This window comes from Ornithodoros turicata, chromosome 8, assembly GCF_037126465.1.
Source record: "Ornithodoros turicata isolate Travis chromosome 8, ASM3712646v1, whole genome shotgun sequence".
Taxonomy (NCBI): Eukaryota; Metazoa; Arthropoda; class Arachnida; order Ixodida; family Argasidae; genus Ornithodoros; species Ornithodoros turicata.
The window spans coordinates 19019865-19046341 of NC_088208.1; the positions used below are offsets into that span (position 1 = coordinate 19019865).

At 45.8% G+C, this 26477-nt stretch overlaps 1 protein-coding gene and 1 non-coding gene across 2 annotated transcripts in view; both read left to right on the top strand.

Annotated features, from left to right (window-relative positions):
• Nucleotides 1–593: 593 nt before the first annotated feature.
• Nucleotides 594–26477, top strand: part of LOC135366601 (BMP and activin membrane-bound inhibitor homolog) — a 43354-nt gene continuing 17470 nt past the window's right edge. Inside the window, exon 1 of the mRNA XM_064599380.1 lies at nt 594–1006. Within this exon, the coding sequence (XP_064455450.1) occupies nt 931–1006 (76 nt within the window). The 5' untranslated portion in view covers nt 594–930. The remainder of the gene's footprint in view (nt 1007–26477) is intronic.
• Nucleotides 11878–11955, top strand: Trnat-ggu (transfer RNA threonine (anticodon GGU)). Its single transcript has one exon. It is a non-coding gene; the product is annotated as a tRNA-Thr (tRNA).

Consider the following 26477-nt stretch of genomic DNA (forward strand, 5'->3'; position numbering starts at 1 on the left):
TGCAGAAGAAGAGGGAAATATACTATAAAAAATCTGAGCAAACTGCTTTAGAGCAGGCCAGAGTCAGCGTCTAACGACCCCATGATTGATGCACCTGTCGACACGAGATATACAACACCGCGCGCACTAAAGCAAACAGACAACAAGCATTAGCCGGGCAAAAGGCAGTTTTAAATATACCTGCGCCAGCATACGCGTGTAATAAGCCAGAAACAAGACCCTCAATCCAAACACGCGAAGCTTCGACAAAAAAAAAACGAAGACAGAAATATATATCCCAAGAACACACGCAAATCCGGCCTACTCTAAACATTTCAAGAAGGCTATCCAACATCCACCCCACCACACACACACACACACACACGCTTGGGGCAAGCAAACAGAAGGGAGGAAAAAAAAAACACTAAACAACGACGAAAACGAGAAGCAAAAACCGAACCCACAAAGCGACAGCCACGCCACCGCTCGGCTCTCCCCGCAAAACACGCGCTCTCCGTTCCTCTCTTTGCTCCTCCCTTTCTCCGCCTTTCTTCCTCTCCCAACAAACTCTTTCAAACAAACTCTGAGAGCAGACGACCGAACGAATCGAGAAACAGACGATAACAAAACGCAGAAGGGGACGGTGCGCTTCGAAACTTTTTGTCCCGCGCTCGTTGTGGTGTGTTTGTCGTGTACGCGTGCACTTTGTCGCTGTTGTCGTCGTCGTCGTCGTCGTCGTAGCGGCAGTAGCTGTACGGCGCCGTACCGTGACGCTCTCGGCGTTCGCCTCGTCCGGCGCCCGAATGTCGGCCTGACCGCCGATGGGACGCCGTCGCCAGAGGCGGCTAGACGGCGACTGCGACAAAGCCGCCGGAGCGCGCGGGACAGCTCGCGTCGCGCGGCGGCCAACGTTGTGAGGACTTGTTAACGCCAACAACGTGGACAAGCAAGATGAGCTGTGCCGTTGCGAGGCTTCGTTTGTGGTGCTGCGCCATTGTGCTCTGGATGCAACTGGTAGCAGTCTGTGGTGAGTTGCTTTTTTTTTTTTGCTGTTCGCGAACTTCTCACCTCGCACGTGCTGGTGTAGCCACTGATATGAATGGTGGAGACGACGCCGTGGACGGGTCCTGCGACTGATGGCGAAACCGTTATCAGTAGATGGTTTGCGAATTTTTGGGCTTCTACTGACTAGCTTTACTGACTGACATCTTGCTTGGAACGACGAGCAGTACTGCTTAAGTGCTAGGTATAACTATGTCAACATGAGAAACTGACGCCCGTACCATGGATGTGATAGATTTCGTCTATTTCATGTTTTCTGTCCCCTTGTTTTACTTTTTGTTTGCCACACTGTGGAAGTTTATCTTGCGCCTGTCTTTACACACACACATTGGATGATGATGCGACTTCTATGAGAGTGGACAGTACAGGAACTGGGAAAACTCGATTTCTGACAAGCCAACGACGCCCGAAAACTTCCCATCCGAAGTCTAAAGTCAGTGAAGTGTGGGTTACGGATTGCACCCATGCACTGATTTCCCTAGAAATCAACCTCTGTAGGGGTGCCCAGCATCCAAACTATGGTTACCAATGTGTTCACATTGGTACATGATTGTGAATATGTACTGGTAGCCGAGCTGTGCTGGGTAATCTCAGATATCTCGGGGGTGAAAAAAAAAGAGAGAAAATGTAGGAAATATCCCTGCACCTCTGCAGAAAAGACTGTCTTTGAACCCGATGTGGCCTTTAGGCAGTTCTATATACCACCTGTAATACAGTATTTCGAAACAATGAAGGCTGCAGCGTTATCAATCATGTTCCAACTTGCTAGCGCAATCCCAGACTAAGCGGCGCGGCGCAGGGCTGCGAGGTAGATGTCCGAGATGATATCGTTTTGAATGTGGTTATGTCTTCCCCTTTTTTCTGCCCGTCACGATACACTGGGTTCCGGTTATGTTGGTCATGTACACGTTTATATACTTCTGTACTCTGACGTGACAATTCCTGTTTTGTGTCGATATCGATAACGTGCAATATACGCCCAGTAGCAGCAGAGGATGTGAATTCATTGTATTGTACTTCAGCCTCTCGGATAGGTTCACTATAATGCTAGTATATTGATAAAAGATCAGCCCTAGATTAGATTAGAGGAGAAAAGAAAATTGACAAATTCAACGGTTACAGGATTCCAGTGGTTTATTCTGACCCGCCTCCCCCCCCCCCCCCACACACACATACACACACACAACCACCACCTTCAAAATCTGGGAGACACCCCTCTAAAATCTTACTCAGATTACGCAATATTTCGTCGAAGAGCATAAAAGTACTTTGGAGTATCCTACATGTTGTGGCCTGACACACTCTTAAAAATGAACTCCACTGCATAGCACGCTCTCAGCCAACCATAATCTCGAATGATATTGTTATCGGCCCCGATTTGTTGAAAACGGAGGCGTACGCCTTTTTTGTGCACTTACGCTGTTCATACTTGTCACAAAAAAAAGGCGTACGCCTCCCGTTTTCAACAAATCGGGGCAGATAACGATATCATTGGAGGTGATGGTTAGCTAGGAGCGTGCTTATACGGTGAAGTTCATTTCTAAGAGTGCAGGGCCGAAATTCTAGTTCCATGTATTATAATCGCACTTAGTTTTTGTTTAAGTCTCTCCTCTGTTTCTACATGTAATGTTCAGCTGAGCATAGTGGCTTTGGCAGACACTTGGTTCGGAACCTCAATTCTGGATACCCATTAAAAGGACGTGTTATGTAACCGCTAGCTGCTACCTCTATCTCAAGAGCGTGATATCATATCGGAGAGGGTACAGTTATTGTTTGCAGAGAGGCGACTGAACAGTGTTTTCTACACGAAGTTCTATTTTTCGCCGCTCTATCTCGCAACCCACATACAATCATCAGCTTACCTAAAGAAGAAGCATCAAGTGCAGTTAGCCCACAAACGCGTCTTCGCCAGCACATTGGATACTTCGCCCCCTGCAAATTTCGGTCGTGTAGCTCAAAGCAGGTGAAATAGAGGGCGCTGCTACGCAAGTAGGTTAGCTGTCTGCGCAGCTCCTCAGTTTCCCTCTCTCCCGTATTGCCCGTGGAGTGACCTCATTGGTCCCGCTCTCCCAGGTGTGTGGACAGACGTCACGTGGTTTCTCTTAACTGTACCCTCTCCCTGCGCTGAGATTTGGTTCCGTGTAAGCACCGCGAAGCATCTGTGGCTATGAGCGGTGTACAGACGTTAACAGATGGAGAGAGGACAGCAGGAACGAATGGGGAATGGGGGGTTAGTATGCGCCCTGGGCCGACTTCAGGGGGGAACTGTGCCGACATTCGTCAGGAAGGGGTTCGGAAAACCCAGGGAAACACTAAAAAACCTCAGACAGCACAGCCGGTGGTAGGGTTCGAACCCACCACCTCCCAGTCTTCAACACGACCTTGGCACCAGCTCCCGTGGCATAGTGGTTAGCATGATCGCTTTCCACGCCGAGACTAGGAGGTGACACGGGTTCGAATCCTCTAACAGGATGTGCTGTCTGAGGTTTTCCCTGGGTTTTCCGAAGACTTTCTAGACGAATGTCGGCACAGTTCCCCCTGAAGTCGCCCCAGGACGCATACTAACCCCCCCTGTCCCCCTCGCCTTCCTGCTGTCCTCTCTCCATCTGTCCACGTCTGTACGCTGCTCATAGCCACAGTTGCTTCGCGGCGCTAACACGGAGAAAAAAAAACGACCTTGGCTACCTACCACCAATGAGCGGGATGCAACATTAGGATTTGTTTGCTAGCTCATACTCCAAGTATAGAGTTCTTCTGCCCTCCTGCTTTACAAAAAAGGCCTTGTTTTATCAGTGGAGAGATTACTGTTGCATCTCGGCCAAGTACGCAAGGTCCATTAGTCATTGCCACTACTACAACACCTGTAGAAAGCTCCGACATTTACCTTTTTTTTTCCCCTAATCTATATCTAATCTAATCTACAACACGCGTGCCTCAGGAGCACGAAAAATGACGTGAAGTATACCTAATGTACCGTTCTAATTTCATTCGTGCAGTGTCACGGGAACGGTTTTAATGGTATTTGCCTTTAGCGCCATCTTCTGTCTCATATGGGTTCCCTAAAACTCATTCGATCATTAAATGCGTACTCTCGCACCCATCGTTTCCGTGGGGGTAACAGTTTACGCTGTCATAAAACCACTTTCAACTGTGCAACGCACGACGGTTTCGCAAATTTTCTCCTTTTCGCGAAAGTGACATTCAAGTTGCTAGGAATTTTGAATGACGGTACCCAAAGGTGCGCGACGACGCCAAAAGCAGACGCAATTGTTTATGAATTAGCAAACTGGCCAAATTATTTAAACTGATCTGCATGAAAATCAGCCTAATAAATATTAATTAAATATTAATAAATTAAGTAACTTTACGTAAGGTAACTATCCTGAGGCTGGTTCTACGGGAACTTTATGTGTGTGAGGGGGGAAATTCACCCCCGATTTCCCTTTCCCAAAGGCACTACCAAAGGTACGATGCGGGGGGTTGAACCCCCGAAGCAACCTGGTATAGGTCTGGAGACGTAGTTGGGAAAACATTCGTGACCCGAATGACATTGTACGATAATGTCATTTTTCGTGCACATGTACGGCACGGGTATATATATATATATATATATATATGTGTGTGTGTGTACGCAAGGTATATATATATATATAAAGGGGGAAAAGCCATTAAAAAATAAGTAAATGATGCTAGACGTGTTTGAAATTCAAACTTACAGATTAAAATGGCTTCTATGGCTGCACGTAGAGAAACAGATACTCATTGAACGATGCGACAGCACCAGAGGACACGTGTTTCGCCGTGTTTGCGGCTCGTCGGCCCTGGGTAGCTGGCCATGGCATGGCATATATATATACATATATATATATATATATATATATATATATATATATATATATATATATATATATATATATATATATATATATATATATATGTATGTATATATGTGTTTTAGGGTTAAACCCGGTAAAATCCGTTTCGATTTGCATTAGCGTCACTTCGGATAACACCCGAAATTCTCGGAAAATGAAGTGCAAAGTCAAAGTGCAAAATGAAGTGCACTGAAGATATAATGCCAAGCACTGCGCCATCAGCGCAGCCGCTGGGCATCGGTATTCATCTACGCGCACATTATATTAGTTTCTCACCCGAAAATTCGCTTTTCCACACGACATATATTACCAGCATAGCCCGATTTCACCCTATTTCACAGCCCCTGCAACGAAGCCCGATTTTTTTTACCCCGTACAACCCGATACAACCCCTATCTCTCGCCGACATCGGACGCAGACGCCGTTTCAGACTGTCAATGAACTACTGAACACAGCGACGAGAACGACGTCATATACAGCACTGCCGTAAGCGAGTGTAATGACCACCAAGCCTATATGCACGAACGTTCCCCGGGAAGCCAGTTGCAGCAGTCGGGTGTCATTCGTAAATATGCGATTACGTGTACCAGATGCGAACGCGTGTGACCGGCTGCTTTTAGCATGCGCATCACTTCCCCGGATCCCTCGACATTTTTGAAAATTTCTCGTCTCACGCGATTTCAGGCGCCCGTAAGGCGACGTTTCGGGGGCCCCCGCGCGGAATCTTGTCGCGCGCTCGGCATACTATGCATTTCCATACTGGGCGTGTGCTGAAATATACGTCTTTTGAGAGCGCACGCGTGTTGGCCCGTTTCTACTTAGCAACCATGAGATGAAACTGGGACGTGCTTATCAAATGATACCCGACCTCGCTGTTATAGTATATCGTTTGTTTATTTGATTGATTGATTTCGTATTGGCGCCGCGAAGCAGCAGTGGCTGTGTGTGGTGTACAGACACGTGGACAGATGGAGAGAGGATGCGGGAAGGGGTGGGGGGGGTTTGTATGCGTCCTGGGCCGACTTCAAGGGGAACTGTGCCGACATTCCCTATACAGTATACTTAGGGAGTGACTTTTTCGGGTTAAACCCGATTCCGCACGGTTATTCCCCCCCGAACTGACCTCCGACCAATTCGGGTTAAACCCGATTTCTCCCCGAATTCCAGTCACTATGAAATCCTCAAGTGACGTTTCCACTGAAGACGAACAAAGGTCGCCACGTGTAACACATGTAAGAATGGGTCACTTACTTTCCAAGCAATACACCCAGGTGTGTCAACACTGTCTATGCCTTCGGGGATTACCGCTGGAAGGTCACGATCTCGCAAAAAAACAACAACAAAAGAGCAAAAAAGAGAGATTAGGAAAGGACTTAATAGACAAGAAGAGAAACAAAAACATATAACACCCGAAGGAACAATTATTATCGCCCGATTTCTCCCCGAATTACAGATTTCAAAATAGCGCCCGATTTTTACCCCCCGAATCTGAGAAAGGCATTTAACCCGAAAAAGTCACTCCCTACGTATACTGTAAAACCCTTTAATTTCTCGGCCCTAAATTTTCGCGAATCGAGTAACAGGGTTATATATATATTCGCGACCACGAAATTTCACGAGCTCTTTAATCTCCTCGAGCTCCTCCTCATCCTCCTCCTCCTCTGTTTTGAAGTTTTTGGCGTGCCCTTAAAGTTCCCGAATTTTCTGGATTCGCGACATTCGCGAACATCAAGGGCTCGCGAAATAAAAGGGTTTTAGAGTGTATCGCGTTGATGAAATATGATATGAAAGGATGTAAAGAAGTCGGCGGCACGTAGATAGCACGCCGGTGGACAACATAGCACGAGGGAGTTGGTGCCGAATGCAAGATACTGGGTGCACTCTTTAGAAATAAAGGACTAAAATGGGGAGTAATTGCAGCTTCTAGTCCCCCAGACTGCCCAATTACTCCCCATTTAGTCCCCATTTAACCCCCGACGTTTTCTCCCCAGGACTGCAAATTTTCACTGAACTTGGCAAATGGTCTTCTGAATGCAACAGTCTATATACGTAAATATGTGCCCTTGGTCAATACGAGGGCATAAAGCTGCATAACGCAGCCAACTTACAGATTTTCCACCCACACAGAGTAAGAAACAGTTAGCGGTTCTTTCTACGCAAATTGTGCCCTACACACTTAAAAATGAACTTCCCCTCATAGCACGCTCCTAGCCAACCATCATCCCGAATGACAACGTTCTCGCCCCTGATTTGTTGAAAACGGGAGGAGGAGCCTATTTTGTGGCCATTATGCACGGCACAAAATAGGCTCCTCCTCCCGTTTTCAGCAAATCTGAGGCGAGAACGTTGTCATTCGGCGTGATGGTTGGCTAGGAGCGTGCTATGCGGTGAAGTTCATTTTTAAGAGTGTAGCTACACTCTTAAAAATGAACTTCACCACATAGCACGCTCCTAGCCAACCACTATCTCGAATGGTATCGTTATCTGCCCTGATTTGTTGAAAACGGGGGGCGTACGCCATTTCTGTGACACTTATGCTGTTCATAATTGTCACAGAAAAGGCGTACGCCCCCTGTTTTCAACAAATCAGGGCAGACAACGATATCATTCGAGATAATAGTTGGCTAGGAGCGTGCTATGCGGTGAAGTTCATTTTTAAGAGTGTAGCTGACGCGAGTGCCACACCCCTGTCTCCCCCCCCCCCTCGCGAAATTCCAACACTCCCCTCAGGACGAAAAGCAATTGAATCCCCCCCTATGTCTCGGCGGCAGAAACAATTCCTCCGCCCAACGTTCTCCCTTCACGATTTTTTTGGCGACAAATCTCACGAGTGGACGAAACCCATTTACCAGTTGCATATAAAGGACTCATTCGTTTAGCATAAACCCCCCTTTATCTTTATACATTTGTATCTAATTAAAAGGCCGGAAGCCCGGTCCTTTGTCCGCCCATCCGATAACATCTCGAGCGGCTCAACCGCATACAATTCTCTTTCATTAAACCGGTCTCGTGCCCGCCAGAGGTCGTTCGCTTTCAATTCATTTTCGTTCCTCAAGAACGCTGCATGTGCAGTGCAGTTCTATATGCTGTGGTTACAGCCGATAAGAATAAGTAGGTTGTTGTTGTAGTAGTTTGCGAGATAATCACTGCCTTACGTGCCTTTCTAATATGCATACAATATTATGCGTTTCTGATGTCTCTATTATTCATTTCGGTTATGTCTTAATTTTTAGGAGCCCTAACTTCCAAGTGAACGTAACATTTACCTGTTCGAACGCGTGTGTATCAAGGATCGCTCAATTTTCGAACCTTTGACTTTGTGAAAGAATACTGAAATAGGACTGACCTGTGCGCGTTACGTTGACTTTGCGGTCTACTTTGAGGTAATGAACCGTGATGAGAACCTCTTACGCATTTCGCTAATTTTGTATCGGTTCTCTTTCCTTGTTTTTTTATTTTTTATTTTTTGCGTGAGATAGATAGGTTCGTCACTATAGTGACAGCAGATGAAACCTGAAGTATACCCTTCTGCTTTAGGATTACACTCGTTTCTACCGTCCGATTTTTAATCGTCTTCACTTATAGACTAAACCCGGAAAAACCCCGAAGAGTGACTTCTCAAACTGCTAAACCCCCCTTCGCCATCTCGTGCACATCCGAAATGCAAGACGAGCATAATTTTTAGTTTCCTTTCCGGAAATCTACCGTAATTTCACGCGTATAAGCCGCACCGCAGATAAGCCACAGGACGCGTTTTTTGGGACGTTTTGAAAATTGTCTGGCAGATAAGCCGCAGCCGCAGATAAGCCGCGGGTAATACGAGACGACTGATTTGTGCGACAAAGGAGACCATAGAGAAGGCCATAAACCCTGTGGTCCATACTCCGGGATCGGCACAGTGTACAACAGAGGAGGCCAGTTCTGGAGTTCTACCAAGATCGGATTGTGCCCTTGTCAGGTGTTTTTCGTGGACTGATGGGTCAGTGGTCTTCCAGAAGACGTGAATCACTGTCACCACTTTCCTTAAAGCTGCTTGGGGGAATGCACTAGGAAGATCAATCTACTCGAATGTGGACCCGTCCCTGTTACGCGCTGTTCGTACATCGGCAGGGCAGTGCTGTTCCAGAGACACTGTCGGCCCTTTCGTTAAAATCGGCGTATGGGGAAAATACCAGGAAAAAATAGTCATCAGATAAGCCGCACCGGTGGATAAGCCGCAGGGCGCCCGTGAGAAAAAAAAATCGCGCATAAGCCGCGGCTAATAGGCGTGAAAATACGGTACTTTTCCACCCAATATTGCCCGATTTTACAGCTCCCGAAATAAGACTTCAGTTTTGCTCCCGACGTTTAAAACACAAGCCTAAAGTCCAAAGACACATGGGTCTAATTATAGGAGGTTCCACACTATTATTTTTTTTATTTAACCAGCGCTCAAATTAGCACAGTGAGAAATCAATAATCCTGTTTCGAATTAACTGTCCAATCAACAGATACTCATAAATTATAGCAAAATATAATATTTAAAGCACAGAAAGCAGAAACCTGAGAACAAGGAAAACTTGCCCCCCCCCCCCCCACCCCACCCACTCAATCTTACTTTCAAAGTTCTCAATTATTACTTCACTTTCTACTGTTTTCACAACTTTCGGTGATAATTGATAATTATAATTCGTGGCTTCCCCGCAAACCCCGCAGTGCAAACCCCATTCTTAAGGTGATACTAAAGGTGCAAAAATAAGTGACTTCGTGATAGTGACAGATATGGATATCTGAAACAGAACAGAATATCGATTAAACTTTTCCTTATTGTCGATATCATATCGATACATAACCATATCCGCGCGAAAAAATGTCTATATTTTGTCGATATTTAACGATATATCTGTCAATATCAGGGAAAAAGAACCGGAATTTTAATATACCGATATTCTACGATACTTTCAGAATGCACATAACATCAATTTCATTTCATTTCATTTCATTTAGCTATTTCAACTTGCGCACAGAGTGATTGCGCCAAAAAGCGGCGCATACAAGCCGCTTCACGCGGGCATAATCCTAATGACACTGCTGTCAGCAAAGAAAAAGAAAAATGCATCACGAATTGTGGAAAACAAACATAAGAAATAACTATTGAAGTCAATGATATACACGCAAGAAACAGACAAAAAATGAATACACAGCACAAAACGCGAAAATTTATAAATACCAAGCATTACAAGAAGAAATGACTACTATGCCAATAACTTTTCCGCAAAGCACTCACAGAAAGACCGTTTATATCTACACCGCTGGGCATGGGACAAGAGCTGGTCACCGCATTTTGTTCTGGAGGCGGATAATTCGATAGAGTATCGACAATATCGATGCAAACGTCGCTATCATTCCATCCCAAACAGACAGTCCCCCATACTGATCTACAGGGTTATTCTAGCAATTCTCAGTTATTCTAGGTTTGACCCATGCGAAACTCTGCAGACTGATAGCCATTTATCTGAAGCTTCATTCTAATTTTTTGTAAGCGCTATTGTCATGTAGGCAGAAAATTAGAAATAAATCAAAATCTCGCTCCATGCGTTTTCAATGGCCTATCCCCCACAAACACCGCCAGTTTTTCTTGTATCTGCTTCATATTCACATCACTTCACACAGGTAGCGCTGCCTACAACAATGTGACATGCCGATTCTGACGTTATGCACCAATCCTCTTGTTCCAGTCTTGTTCTCTATGCTGATGCCACCTGTGTGTGGTGAAATGAAAATGAAGCGCACACAGCAGAAAATGGCGGCTTTTCAGTGAGATAGGCCATAGAAAACGCATACACTCTTAAAAATGAACTTCACCACATAGCACGCTCCTAGCCAACCATCACCCCGAATGACAACGTTCTCGCCCTAGATTTGTTGAAAACGGGAGGAGGAGCCTATTTTGTGCCATTATGCACGGCACAAAATAGGCTCCTCCTCCCGTTTTCAACAAATCAGTGGCGAGAACGTTGTCATTCGGGATGGTGGTTGGCTAGGAGCGTGCTATGTGGTGAAGTTCATTTTTAAGAGTGTAGAGTGAAATCTTGCTCAATTTTTAATTTTTATTCTACCGGACCATAATGCTCAGAAAAAATTCCAACAAAACTTCAGACAAATGGCTACCAGTCTGCAAAGTTTGGTGTTGGATAAACCCCGTCTTCTATTTTTACGATGCGATCAAAATGTGTAACGTTTGCGAGACTAACCCTGTATTTAATTTGAGAGCGCGCCCTCAGCAAGTCGGAACCTGTACTTCCACTACACCAACCACGTCTCCCGTTCGTTCCTCGATGTGTTTACACTTTCAACTTCCCGCACTCCTGTTCTGCATAAACATCACGAAGATGGCGGTGCCCGGTGAAACTTGAACAAGTTCTCCTTGTACTTGCACCGCGATGCTGCGCCGCTCACGGTGCATTCCCAGACCGCGGAGGTCTCCCCTCATTGGGTAACTTAATACCTGAAATATCAGATAGGTCACCGCCGTTAATCACAACAAATGCCGAGGAGCATCGTTTTTCTCAAGGCGAAACGAGAGGCTCGCTTATCTGCGTTCGCCTTTTTTCTATTATAGGAAGAGGGAAATCTCTGCGCGGCGACCAGAAGTGCGTGAGAGAGAGAGAGAAAGAAAGAGAGAGAGAAAAGAAAAAGACGTCCGCTCCTTGACGTCGTCGAAGCGCAGTGAAATCTGCGTTGAATCTGTACAGAATGGAATGCGAGAGGATTCGGTGTGAGTGCGTGTCTGTAATCGTGTTGAGACCGTGAAGATAGGCTACCGCTTCAGGACGGGTATTTATTAGGGATGTGCCAATCGGATCCTCAAATCCTAGGCGGGGGATTCCAGATTCGGGAATCCCAATCCCGGTGCCCCAAACGGCGAATCGAATCTTTCAAATCCACCAACCGAATCCACCGAAAGTCGCTGGAGGGGCGTGGTAGCTTAGCTCAATTGGTAGAGCTCTGGACCGGTAATCCAGAAGATGTGGGTTCGATCCCTACAGCTGGCTAACCTTTTCAGTGACTTTCATCTTTCATTGTTTGTTTGTTTCTTTTTCAAATTGCCGCCTTCGGAGTCCTCCGAAAGCCTCATTCACCGACGGGTGTTTCCTTGTTTGTTTTTGTTTTTGTTTACATTGATCTATAGACTGAAGGAGTTCAGGCAGGCACTGTTACATTACAAGTTTAAAAGCAGCATGGTTTTGCGTTTGATAGTTGCTTAGTTTTATGGAAATTATTCTGACTCGAGAATTTACGTATATTTCTTGTACTCGTTAAACAACGTGTTAAATAACAAACGTTTAAGAAAAAAAAAACTATACGGGTATATTTTCTCCTGAAGTTGCGCTATTATTTAATTTCATTTTCGTTAAACAAATGTATCATATTGTGCTTCAAAACACTTTTCAGTAGTTCAGTAGGAGTTCTTTTTCTGGCTTTCTAAACTCTTTTTAAAGGAAGGGTGCGAAAGATTCGAGATTCGTAAGATTCATGGATTCGCAAAACCTTCCTCGGATTCGGATCCTGATTCGGATTCGTAAAATTCTGGATTCGTCCCATCTCTAGCATTTACGTATTATACATTTGGAGCGAGCATACTCACACTTTTTTTTTTTTGTAAGAATCCGTAAAGAATTCCCTGAGCGTGCCCAGAACCTAATCATTGTTTTTAGCGCAGTGACAGCACGTCATGTCTTTGGGACTCTAAGGGGCTTTTGTGTCCTTTCTTAAATTCTCTAATATATTCGAAGCGACAAGCACAACGAAGAAGCAAGATGACGGTGTTTGCTACCCCATTGCTGCGATGATTCCTAGCTCTTCTTGCTCAGGGCGGCTCGGATCTTCCTTGCGCGGATACCATGCTGATGCGGATACTGCCAACCTTATCCGCCATCACTTCTATCCTCATAACAGCAATTTCCCCCCAATTCGCTTCACTTCACTTCAATATTCCGACTCTCGTTACACGCAGAGTGCCCATCGTGCAAAACCAACTATATATGAACTCCCTCCACACACACAAAAAAAAAACACACACTCTGCCTTAAGCGGCATGCAGAGCCGTCCCCCCATAAGCAGACACTCTATTAAGTCTTCAATTAACGCTATATCTCACGACCGTAATGAGAGCAATACCGAGTAATTGGATCCGTTAATAGATGACGGACCAGCCTCCCCCCTCTCCCTCCCCCCCCTATTTATATGTCTCTATATAATTCCTAGATGTCGCGGCCACAGTCGTATAAAGCTGCTTGTATGCCCCTTTCGTTCGCCTTGTCGAAAGGACATCCTGGTGAAAGCGTGCTACATAAAAACTAAGAATATAGAAGAAGTATAAGAAGAAAGAAGTACTATATGCAAAATGAACAAACTACTACTTTATTTTGATGATGATGATCGTTGATGCGTTTTATCACCGCTGGCGCGATACTGCGTTATCACACTGCACTGTTGGTGCCACGAAAGGAAAGAGCAGAACTCGCTAATTGACTAATTACGAACTAAATAATTAAGTAACGATTCATGGAAGTCTGACTCAGTTATTTGTGCCGTGCACTGTAAACTTTTTCACACCTTTAAAGGTGTGCGCTATGAACATTCAACCTGGTTGCGTAACATTGCATCTCCAGGATGATATTTTACAAAATTTGGAAAGCATTACTAAAGATCAAGTGTCAGTGCAAATCTTGCTTTCATTATGTCTTGCATATCGTAGGTACGAGCTAATGCATATATGCATCGCTATCGATAACCGAGCCCGAGCAAGCGTGTACAATACTGTTGAACAATGTTGAGATGTTGCAAGACTGCATTTTTGGAGGACAGACAACACTCGAGTAAAGAAAATTTGTGCGAAACCGTGCTCCATTATGATGTTACCGAAATTACACCTAAAAAGGCGTGCGCCATGCACGTTGCTACACCTTTAAAGGTGTGAAAAGATTTAGAGTGTGACAGCTGAGTGCTAACACCACACTGTGGACGTATGATACCACCCAGCGAGGCATTCCTGCCTACCCTGGCGCTCAGTTGTCAGTGGTTTCAGCAATCACCAATTAGCCGCACGTTGTCCTCGTGAAACAACATGAAATACGTGCACACATATACACCTACTGAAAGCCCAGTGAACCATGTCACTCTGTGTCGCCACCTGCTGTCGCACAGGAAAACCAGCGCGGAACATTTTGATGGTATCCATCTGCCGAGACCTTGTCTCATATGTCTCATCGCCGAAACACAGAAGAGAAGAACCGAAGAAGAAAAAACGCATCGGTAGTACACTCTTAGAAATGATGGTGGTGGTGGTGGTGGTGGTAGGGCTTGCCGTTGTCGGCCTCACGTACGTGGGCAACGTCACGACTCACGCCCTGGGGGAATGTGCGTCCTGGGCCGACTTCTAAGGGAACTGTGCCGACATATGTCTGAAAGCGTCTGAGGAAAACCCAGGAAAAACCCCAGACAGCACAGCCGGCACCGGGATTCGAACCCGGGTGCCTCCCAGTCTCTTAGAAATGAACTTCACCACATAGCACGCTCCTAGCCAACCATCATCCCGAATGACAACGTTCTCGCCCCTGATTTGCTGAAAACGGGAGGAGGAGCCTATTTTGTGTCACTACGTTGTCATTCGGGGTGATGGTTGGCTAGGAGCGTGCTATGTGGTGAAGTTCATTTTTAAGAGTGTAGGGGTCCGTGTACATTTCCCTCAACGTGTTCCTTGCCAAGATACACGCGTTTCTGTCTGAAACTCTCACCAGTGAACGAACCTATCCTGTCACCCTCACCGGTGACTTCAACGTGGACACCAAGCGCAACGGTGTCTTCCTCCAATGGAAGCGAGAATTTTTCGATTTCTACCTCCTGTCATCTACACTCTTAAAAACGAACTTCACCACATAGCACGCTCCTAGCCAACCATCATCCCGAATGACAACGTTCTCGCCCCTGATTTGTTGAAAACATGAGGCGGAGCCTATTTTGTGTGCATTTTGCATGGCACAGAATAGGCTCCGCCTCCCGTTTTCAACAAATCAGGGGCGAGAACGCTGTCATTCGGGATGATGGTTGGCTAGGAGCGTGTTATGTGGTGAAGTTCATTTCTAAGAGTTTACACAACAATCCACCTGCAGAAGTGAGGATTGCCTCCACCACCACCAATTCGCTCTGTCTCTCTCTCTCTTGTGACGTGATGTGATGTGATGTGATGTGAATAAATAAAAAAAAATGGGGATGTGAGTTTCGACGAAGTCAAACTAGCTACCCCAGTACACTTAATACAGAAAGTTCAATCCGATGATGAGATGATGAAAACGCAAAAGGATGATGTCCAGAGACGAACAGAGATGATAATGGAGTTCAACATGTAGGTCAAAAGTTCAAGAGCTACGCCCAAGTTAGAGTAAGGTGGCGGAATCACCGGGGGCACACACAGGACACATCACACATTCACCGTGTCATAGAATGTCCATAAGCCCATAGCATAGCCCATAGGATGTCCATAGCTTCTCTTTCTCGTTTGTATATGTCTTCTATCAGGCACCAAGATGACACCTAAAATGGCACAACATTTGATCGAATTTAACCGAGAATGCGGGGGGGGGGTGGGGGTGGAAGGAGTAGCTCAACAGTTAGGTTACCATAGCTACGCAACCGTGACAAAAAGAAAAGCAAAAAAAAAAAATCAAGGCTCATATGAATGCAGGCCACGTGCAGTATAGCCACCCCCCACCCCTCGACAACAAAAGCCATTGTTGAGTGGCCATCGATATATTTCACCCTTGCATGTGTATGACGTGTCGAGGCGCCCGTCTTTTCGTCGTCAGGCAGCCTCCGCTTGTCGCGCCATCAGTCACTGATGCTGCTCGGAGTAGTACTAGGAAGCTTAATAACCCCCCCCCCCCCTCCTCCCCTCCTCCTCCCCTCTTCCCATGCCGGCCTCTCTTTCCTATCGATTGCTGCTCTGATTCTGACCAGCCGGCAGCCACGTGGGCGCCTACATAACTTTTTTTTTTTTTTTTCCTCCCGTACAACGCGGTCGTAGTGAAAAAGCCACACTCGGGGAAAAAAAAAACAACAGAAAACCAGGGAGGACTGAAATCGTTGCAGAAGTGTTTACACGCTGCAGTGTTTATATGTTTCTGTATTGGGGTTTCGTGAAAAAAAAAAAATGTGAGGAGGCCGAGGTTGCAACATCTCTTCGAAGTTCAGTGGCGCCCTTCTTTTTTAGGAGAGAAAACACGTGTCCGTGCCGCTACTTTTTGAATATTGCGCGGTCCTACACTCTTAGAAAAGAACTTCACCACATAGCACGCTCCTAGCCAACCATCATCCTGAATGACAACGTTCTCGCCCCTGATTTGTTGAAAACGGGAGGAGGAGCCTATTTTGTGCCGTGCATAATGGCACAAAATAGGCTCCTCCTCCCGTTTTCAACAAATCTAAAGCGAGAACGTTGTCATTCGGGGTGATGGTTGGCTATGAGCGTGCTATGTGGTGAAGTTCATTTTTAAGAGTGTATATACCCAACTATATCGGAGTGTAAGCTATCTGAGGCGGTCTTATCTGTGGTTTATACCTCGTTTGATAAGATGGCGCAACGTGTAGCATCATGCATTGGGGAGCTGTAGGAAAACGTAGAAGTTTTTCACGGTAACGTTTCTGAAAACATGATAAGCCAATAGCGTGATTCCTTTTCAGTGGGTGATATCACGTTGCTCTTATCTGATTGACTGACAGCGATACGGAGTCTGAATCGGAGGGCGCTTTAAGATTTGCTAGAACTCTTATCAGTATTGCTCACCACCCAAGCAGCACAATGTACTGAAAGTCGAGTGCAATAGGGGTGGACGTTATGTGTCTTATCAGTGTTCCTTAGTTTCAAGAGCCTGTTCAAGGTCTTCCACCTATACCCGTCCACCCCTATTGCACTCGACTTTCAGTACATTGTGCTGCTTGGGCACGTATAAAATTAGACCACACTGTTCACGCTATTTTGTCTTTCAATCCAATCCAATCCAATTCAATCCAACATTAGAGACAAGTTGGAGGTGGCTCTGTTCGCTATGGACGTCTGTCGTCTGAGATTTTATCTGGGTTGTCCGGCAGACTTTCGAGGTGAATGTCGGGACAGTTCCCCCTGAAGTCGGCCCAGGACGCATACCAACTCACCCCGGTCTCCCCACTCTTTCCTGCTGTCCTCTCTCCACCTGTCCACGCCTGTACGCCACTCATAGCCACAGTTACTTCGCGGCGCTAACGCGAAACCCTAAAAAAAAAAAAACTCGTCCACTTATTTCTTAATTGACACGTGGGTATCTATTATTAACTCAAGATATATTAATACATTATGTAATTATTTTTGTGGTGATGCGACCAGCTATTATATATGCTATCAGCCTTGGGGGTATCATCCTTGAGGACAACACTTTACACGGAGTCCACGCACTCCAGATCCATTATTCACGGACTCCACGCACGCCAGATTCATGATTCACGGACTCCACGCACTCCAGATCCATAATTCACGGACTCCACGCTGTCCAGATCCATGATTCACGGACTCCACGCACTCCAGGTCCATTATTCACGGACTCCACGCACCCCAGATCCATTATTCACGGATTCCACGCACCCCAGATCCATTATTCACGGACTCCACGCACGCCAGATTCATTATTCACGGACTCCACGCACGTCAGATTCATTATTCACGGACTCCACGTACTCCAGATCCATTATTCACGGACTCCACGCACTCCAGATCCATTATTCACGGACTCCACGCACGCCAGATCCATAATTCACGGACTCCACGCACGCCAGATCCATAATTCACGGACTCCACGCACTCCAGATCCATGATTCACGGACTCCACGCACTCCAGGTCCATTATTCACGGACTCACGCACTCCAGATCCATTATTCACGGACTCCACGCACTCCAGGTCCATTATTCACGGACTCACGCACTCCAGATCCATTATTCACGGACTCCACGCACTCCAGATCCATTATTCACGGACTCCACGCACGCCAGATCCATAATTCACGGACTCCACGCACGCCAGATCCATAATTCACGGACTCCACGCACTCCAGATCCATGATTCACGGACTCCACGCACTCCAGGTCCATTATTCACGGACTCACGCACTCCAGATCCATTATTCACGGACTCCACGCACTCCAGGTCCATTATTCACGGACTCACGCACTCCAGATCCATTATTCACGGACTCCACGCACTCCAGATCCATTATTCACGGACTCCACGCACTCCAGACCCATTATTCACGGACTCCACGCACTCCAGATTCATTATTCACGGACTCCACGCACTCCAGATCCATTATTCACGGAATCCACGCACTCCAGATCCATTATTCACAGACTCCACGCTCTCCAGATCCATTATTCAGGCTGGAAGCCTGTACGCTATCTTTGGAAAACGAAAAACGAGAGTCAATTATTTCATGCATGTCAAAGGCAAATGGGGAAGCAACCGTGCGTTTATCGAACATTTAGCTAAGGCTGCACTGTCGCAGGTGGTGTCTTTTTTTTATTTGTGTCACGGACGAGAAAAAGCCAGCTGCAGAGGTCGGCATTTCCGATTCCTCGCTCGGTGTAGCACCCCTTGCAGCTGAGATAAAAACAGCCTTCCTTTACGTCGTGTTATTCCTCTTCGAACCGACGCAAAGTGAATGTCAAATCAGCGTTTAAAGCCGCAACCCGATCCTCGTAGCAACAGGCGCCGCGGACCTTGCGCATGGAAAAAAAAAGTTTTGTCAAAAGTAAATACGCGGGACATTGCGTCTTGACTAATTCCAGCTTAACGCTGTCAGTGTCCTTTTCTCTCTTCCTATATCTAAGACTTTTTTTAACCTTTCTGTTTTATCAGCGCTTGCCGCTTTTACGTGATTTATAGTGTTAAGGCGAAAACCAATTCGCCTTCAGCCGTTTGCTCTTGTCACGTGACAGTATTATACCAGCTAGAAACTGCGTCCGCGGCACCTTTCTGTTCCACAGGAGAGCCTTTAGGCTAAAATTTTTCAGCGGATAAGGAACAGGTTCGAAATTCATCCCTGCTCTCGTTCGTAGATAAAAGAGAAGATAATAAATAAGGAGAAACGTGGAAGATATCGGAAAGCTCTTAATATTCCTGCTCCGTCTTCAAGCGTAGAATACAAAGCAACTTGGACTGGTTTCTTCCAGCTTTCGGAAGCGAGAAAACCACATCGCGTGTTGTGATGCACCTTTGTATTATTTTTCTTTTCAATCCAGTCCAATCACTTCATTGTCGTGACCGCAAGGCTGTAACCGAGTATTAATACAAGCGACATTCTCACGGAATATTCTAGTGGAAGAAAAAGTGAAAACATTGCTCACGGAGCCGAAGTTCTGTCCCGTGTTACGTTGGCCATTCAGACGGTGCAGAGATTCGGGAGTGGCGTACTGTGCACTTAGCAGACGACACGACACTTAGCAGACGACACGTAGCAGATGACACCGTCAGCGTATTTTCCTGTCGTCTGCTACGGAATATTTTGTGGCTGTGTCGCAAGATATTCCCCACGGTTAGCAGTGTACGTTAGCTATGACGTTTTCCGCATCTTCTGTTGTAGCATTGTGAGGGAATATCGCTCTTGTGTGAATAAACGGTAACACTTCTGTCCGGTATGTAATATAACTCAGTTATACTTGGGGTCTTTATCTTTTTCAGTTAAATGCCTTTCCGGGATAAGGCGCCATTTCTAAATCTGTAATCGGGCGCTATTGATACACTCGGCTTTTATCGGCTCCCGCACCCCCCTATCTGTCCAGCAAGCGGCCCGCATTGCTGCTAAATAGCTCACGTGATTCAACGTGGTACGTGATTGGAATTCGAGGTGAGATCGGGTTAAGTCCGAACTGGTCCTAAGTTGATTCGAGAGGAATCGGGTTTAACCCGGAAAAGTCGGAGCTTACATATTGCGCATACCAGACTTATATTGTTTAAGGTGCAAGCAATGAAAACATCACCGGAACCGAAAGAACTTCAAATTAACTGAATATTACGACGGTTATCAGCGGTCAGAGTTATTTGCCTCAAAGTCGACTGAGAAGTACCACCACCATATATACATATATATATATATATATATATATATATATATTTTATGTTCTGATCGAATCTGAACAGTAACCTGCAACATCATTTCAGCTAGGACTTAAAATCTTGTTGCAATGCTTATTATCAATGTCATATTAATATAATATAATATTACTAATAAATTAAGTAATAAATCGGTGTTAGGCATTTTTTGTGTCTTCCAGTCAAAGGGGAATAATACTACAGTTACCGGTTCAAGGTTCGAACAGTGAAAAAATCTGTCTTTTTTGAGGTCTGTAAATTGTTTTCATTGTCATTCGCTCGTTATAGTGAGCAAGAGGAAGGATTCAACTACCACGTTTAAGCAAAAAAAAAAAAGAACACAGACTGAAAACGGTTTTAAAACAGTACTTTTACTCTTTTCACCAGCTTCATCTTTCTATCTTTTTCTTTATTTTGAACACTAGTTTATCTGCCTCGTAGTTTTATCCGAAAATTCAATGCGGCTCAGGCTGTGGATGACGCACACTAGTTATCGCCTCTGTGGGAGTATATGAGTCCCGCGCAGACGCCGTCTGTGGGAACTTGTTATCAGTCGCCAGATAATAATTGGGCCCGTTTAAACAGCCCAGCAAGCGTGAGGCGAGGGTATGTAAATGAGATGCCATTTCCCCTTATTTCTTTCTGGCACGCAGCGAGAGAACAGGCGACGTGTGATGGCTTATGTCAGCGTCCGTTTCGAGTGTTGACGCGATGACATCGTCTTGAAATAGGGCTCCGCCAACAATGGCATGGCATGGCATGGCAGGCAGCGCGGGGGGTTGGGTCGTGCTCTGTAACCGGTTGCGTTCTGAGTGTCACGCGCCACATATATTCTTTATGTTACTTTTGAATTTCCTCGAGTGCGTGTTAGAATGACTGTACCGACACGTCGCACGTGCATTGTATACAGTCACGTTAATTTGACGTATATACGTAGGGTTTTTTGTTTTCGGTTTCTCTGTTTTCTTTTGTTTTTTTGTTTTGTTTTTTTTTGGGGGGGGGGAGGGTTATTTCATGAACCGTAACGCAGGGTAAAATCGTACGATATTGTGTAGGAAAGCAGATTTTCGGGAAAAAAAATGCCAAAATGAAAAGCGCTTCTCGCATTTCAAATGAACAGAACATGCAGAACGACCGTCCTGCTTGTGTAGTCCGGCACTCTTAGAAATGAACTTCGCGGCATAGCGCGCTCCTACACTCTTAAAAACGAACTTCACCGCATAGCACGCTCCTAACCAATCATCATCTCGAATGATACCCTTATCTGCCCTGATTTGTTGAAAACGGGAGGCGTACGCCATTTTTGTGACACTTATGATGTTCATAATTGTCACAAAAAAGGCGTACGCCTCCCGTTTTCAACAAATCAGGGCAGATAACGATATCATTCGAGATGATGATTGGCTAGGAGCGTGCTATGCGGTGGAGTTCATTTTTAAGAGTGTAGCCAACCATAATCTCGAATTATATCGTTATCTTCCCTGATATTTTTGAAAACGGGAGGCTTACGCCTTTTTTGTGACAATAATGAACAGCATAAGTGTCACAAAATAGGCTCCGCCCCACGTTTTCAACAAATCAGGGACGAGAACGTTGTCATTCAGAATGATGGTTGGCTGGAGGCCGGTGGAGCGTGCTTTGCGGTGAAACTAATTTTTAAGAGCGTGGGCATTCTGCAGTGTCCGTATCGCATTTTGTTCAGCATATTTTCTTCAATGAAACACTTTCGACAGCTGGCCGGCGCTTGTGCCGTTTTAATCAAAGCAGTGTTTCTTATCGTAACGTGCTCACTTGACTTCGCTACCGCCGCAGAGGGGAAGAGCACACAGATTACGGCCTTATCTCATGCGACTATTACCAGCTGCAACGGGAGAGAAGGGCTGTTTGCGCTACGATAAGGAGAGCAAATCATGCTTCTGTACGTTTCGGCGTGTCGTATATATGTCCGGCACTTTGTTGGTTTTAGCTTCCCGTTGGATTCGAAGAATATCCCCGCAAATGAAATCTCAGTTAGAATTCAAGTGCTAATCGCATTTAAACATTTAATCTAATCGCATTTAAACATGCCCCTACCGAGATTATTATCGAGAAAAAAAGTAGTACCGCGTACTACCGCGTAAGTACCGCGAAAAAAAGTAGTACCGCGCAGGGTTGTCTAGGGGGTACCTCCGTGGAAGTTGTCTACATTTTTATAAATCAAATCAAATCAATCAATTAATCAATGAGAATGGAGTCGTCTGCATTTGAGATATATCGCACGAGAGGATGTCTTTTTAAATTCTGTGTTAGCGCCTCGAACCAATTGTGGCTACGAGCGGCGTACAGGTGTGAGCAGATGGAGAGAGGACAGCAGAAAGACGTGGAGGGACAGGGGGTTAGTGTGCGTCCTGGGCCGACTTCAGGGGGAACCGTGCCTGACGTTCGTCGGGAAAGTCTGCCGAAAACCCAGGGGAATCCTCAGACAGCGCAGCCGGAGGTAGGATTCGAACCCATCACCTCCCAGTATTCATTGCGACCTTGGCTGCCACCAACGAGAGGATACTTTTTGCCCACTTGTCCTCGCCGCTGGTGAGATTATGCCTTCCTGTTGGCAGGTACCCGTTAACGTCTCTCTCTCTGGCATTTAGTTGATGTTGATGTTGATGAAGAAAAATAATAGGGAGAGCATTGAGGGAGCATTAGTTGAAATTATGGTTTTACACATAAGTCCTGCATAAACGCATACATACGTCACGGATCTCGTATTTTGTCGTTGCCAGTCCTGAGTGGCTCGGGGCTAACATCTCTTTTTTTTTATTTTACCAATCAATCAATCAATCTTATTTTGTCCAAGCGAGAGGGATCAAAACTTGTATGTCCCGTTGAACAAAGAACGCGCCGTGGCGGCGCCGCACTTTGAAACGCATGTGTGAACCCACTGACGCCGTGTTTCATAAACCTCCCAAATTAGTTGACCGCCGTTGGTACCGCAACCTCGACCAGACGCGGGAGTTTATAAAAGCGAAGCCCCGCGAAGGTACACAAAGAGTAGCCGCATGGCCCAAACAAGACCAGTCGTAAAATAGGCTACGACGAGGAGGGGGCCGACAAAAAGTAACCATAGGAGAACGGTACACGAGCGAAACTTTCTGAATGTTTGTCGGCCCTTGCCGAATTGGGTATCTGCGTATCAAGATCGAAAGCAAACAGTACGGCCGACAAGAAAATAAACGTCTCGGTGAGTTGGCGGCCAACTGCTTGGAAATACTGAATGTTTCCCAGAAAACGTCTCTAGGGCGAAGGAAAGGACTGGTGGATTGTGAAAGTGGAAGACCTCTTGAAAACAAGAAAGAAGAAGAGGTGATCCACACTTTCTTGATTACTTAAGAAAGCAGAAATAGTGAAAGAGGGATCAAGGGAACCAAAAACAAAGATGGCATGGCTGAGTAGGTACAGCATTCGTCCGTATGTGATTGCTTCAAGGTCACGCCGAAGACCAGAAGGTGTGGGGGTTCGGATCTTACCACCACATCCACATGTGCAGTCCGAGGTTTTCCAGGCAGGTTTTCTCATTTCCCGGCAGAGCTTCCAAACGAAAAGCGGCGCACTTCCCACTGAAGTCGTCCCAGGAGCAACCAGCTGCGTTTTTGGCATTCAGCATCTGCATGCATGTGCCTATAGTTCCACGCCTGTCATGTACTGTCTTAACTTCTTCTTCCTTTTTTTTTCTAACGTTTTCGGCCACTCGTTATTTCCAGCGTATAGTTTTCCTCCGCCCAACTTTCATTTCTCACGTACCTTCTTTCCACATGACGAACTTTTTCTCCTAGACCGGACGCGGGCCACGGCGAAGAAGTGACCCTCAAAGCTAACAATCGCCGCGAGAGTCACGCAAATTTTATCCTCGCATCACGCCTTAAAACGGAGAGATGTATTCCACCGCCCTCACGAGCAGCACACAAAAAAAAATAACAAAAAAAAAAAGAATAGCCGGGACATTAACCGGGTACTCTGAAATCACCATTCCCAAAGCGAACAATGCCCGTAGAGACGCACGCTACAAGTCTTCATGCAGCATTCTCTTCGCCGTAAACCCAGTCATCCAGAAACTGACTTTCAGGCCGAACGCCGGCCAAAGCAGAAAAAAGAAAAAAGAAAGAAAAAAAAAAGGAATCCCCTCCAAAGCCGCAATTCCACTTCCACCCTGTCAGGAGGACCCCTCAATTACCGTATGCCATCTCAAAAAAAAAAAACTACGAACCCGAAACGTCGTCTTCCCTCGCCGCTGCTCTTTCTGCATTCCAGAACGTTCCTCCTCTCCGCCTTTCGTGATTCCGTGCGCTCCGCCGGGAACATTATCTCCAAATTAAGGAAGAAAACAAAAAAAAAAGGGAACTTGGCCCGTCATTATTACTATACCACGGACAGCTGGTTGAAGTGCCGATGTCTACGATGGCCCGAGAACTCGCAGTAGATAGTCGTGACCTCCGTCTTCTATGGTACCGGGACGATTCTTTTTGTCAGTTGCGGTCGACGAAATAGCGTCTCGAAGGGATGTGCTTCTTACTAATGGAAAGCTGGCGATGTCAGTGGCGAAAAAGCGTCTGGTCCCTGGTCGTGCAGTCTTTCTGGTGTTTGCTTGTTTGTTCAGGGCATCTCCTTGAGTTTGAGGCGCAACTTACAACACAGGAACGGAAGACAGAACAGGAGAAATGTCCGCCTGCATTTCTCCTGTCCTGTCGTCCGTCCCTACGTTGTATAAGTTGCTCCTCAAGCTCATGGAGATGTACACACCAGCGTGCTTGCCTCCGCATGATCATGATAGGAGGGAAGAAAAAAAAAAGGAGATATGAGCCCCCTCACTGCGGGACAAGCTACTCCAGGTCTAGTAACGAAAAAAGAACGAAGAAATACTTCTACTATATTTGTAGATATGTGCGGCACTAGCTTTCATATCGCACTGCTATAATTACACTGGGATCAAAAAAGAAGAAAATGAACATAATCGCACTTGCTTTTTTATAGACAATTTATTGCCATAATCCCGTGTTGAAGTCAACAACAACAACAACTTTATTTTCGGCCTAGGAGAGTGGGGAGTTTCATCGCAACAGGCGATACTCTACCCCAGTGCTTGGTGGAATGGGGGAATAAAATAACGAGCCCCTTTACAATAACGATCGAAGTCCGATGGTGTCCAGAAATGTCAGAAGAGCTTTGAGCGCAGAGCGTTGCTGGGCTGGATTGGGCCAGGGACCAAGCAATTTCCCAAGTAATTTCCCAAGTAATTTCCAATTACATCTCGTACTTCTTGGAAGTTATATTTCACCTCTTTCTCAATCTTTAGTATCACGGTTAAAAACGAAAGTGAAAGATGTGGATCGGTGGTGGTGATCCGATGATGATTCGGTGGTGGACGCGGTCAACGAAGAGTCAGCCGATGATCGATGAAGACAGCAGTTTATTTACAGTATCTACATGGCGTCTCGTAGAGACCAGACTTCAGATTGAAATCCAGAAAATAATTAACACAAAGAAAACTTCAGCTTTTAAAGGTTTCTCGCCGGACTGGCGTCACGTGCTGCCCACGATGTGACATCATATTTTCTGACCAATCAATACATACTTAATCAGGACAAACTCCCTTTCTCAAGTTTTCGTTCAATTACAGCGTCAGGAACTGACGTGTAATGAACCATCCAATCAGGGGTTACAGAGCTTCCGCAAATCAAATGCAAACACAGAATTCTACGTACTGAGAGCGAAAGTGTTATAGTTCCCAGGAAAAGTGAGCAGGATTAACAAATACAAAGGCGGCCGTGCAGCGGCTGCGCCTTTCTTTCGTTGGGAAGCGGGTCGCTCGTTTCCTGTTTTGGGAGACCTGTCCCTAATCTGCCTCCTCCGTAGGCATTCAGTAAAAGTGACTTGCCCTATTGAAGCTCATGCATCAATGGCCTTGCGGTTGTTTTTATTGTCACAGCTCTTCGGGGAATTCGGCCTCGCCTTGAGTCGAGTGGCTTATTACTGTAACAGGCGCTGGGCATTTCGTGGGAACGTCAATTACGCAACACGTTCGAAATGACTTATGAAAACGAAGCAATTAAATGCATAACATGACGTATGGATGTTTCGAATATCACATAAAATAAAATACAATACATCACAACATGACAACGAATAACAGCGAGAAATTGCTTGCTTGCTGGATTGATTTAAGTTGTTTACGAATAACATTTCCCCGTTCGATTAATTCCCGCCTGTCCGCGTGTGGCTCCTGGATCGTCGATACCTTCTGATCCACCGGAACTCCCTAATATTATAATCGCTACCGGTTCATAACTTACGAATAGCACCGCATTACCTGTCGCCCGATTAGTATTGTCGCAGGACTTCCGTTGTCCATTGTTTAACCGTGAAGCACCAGCC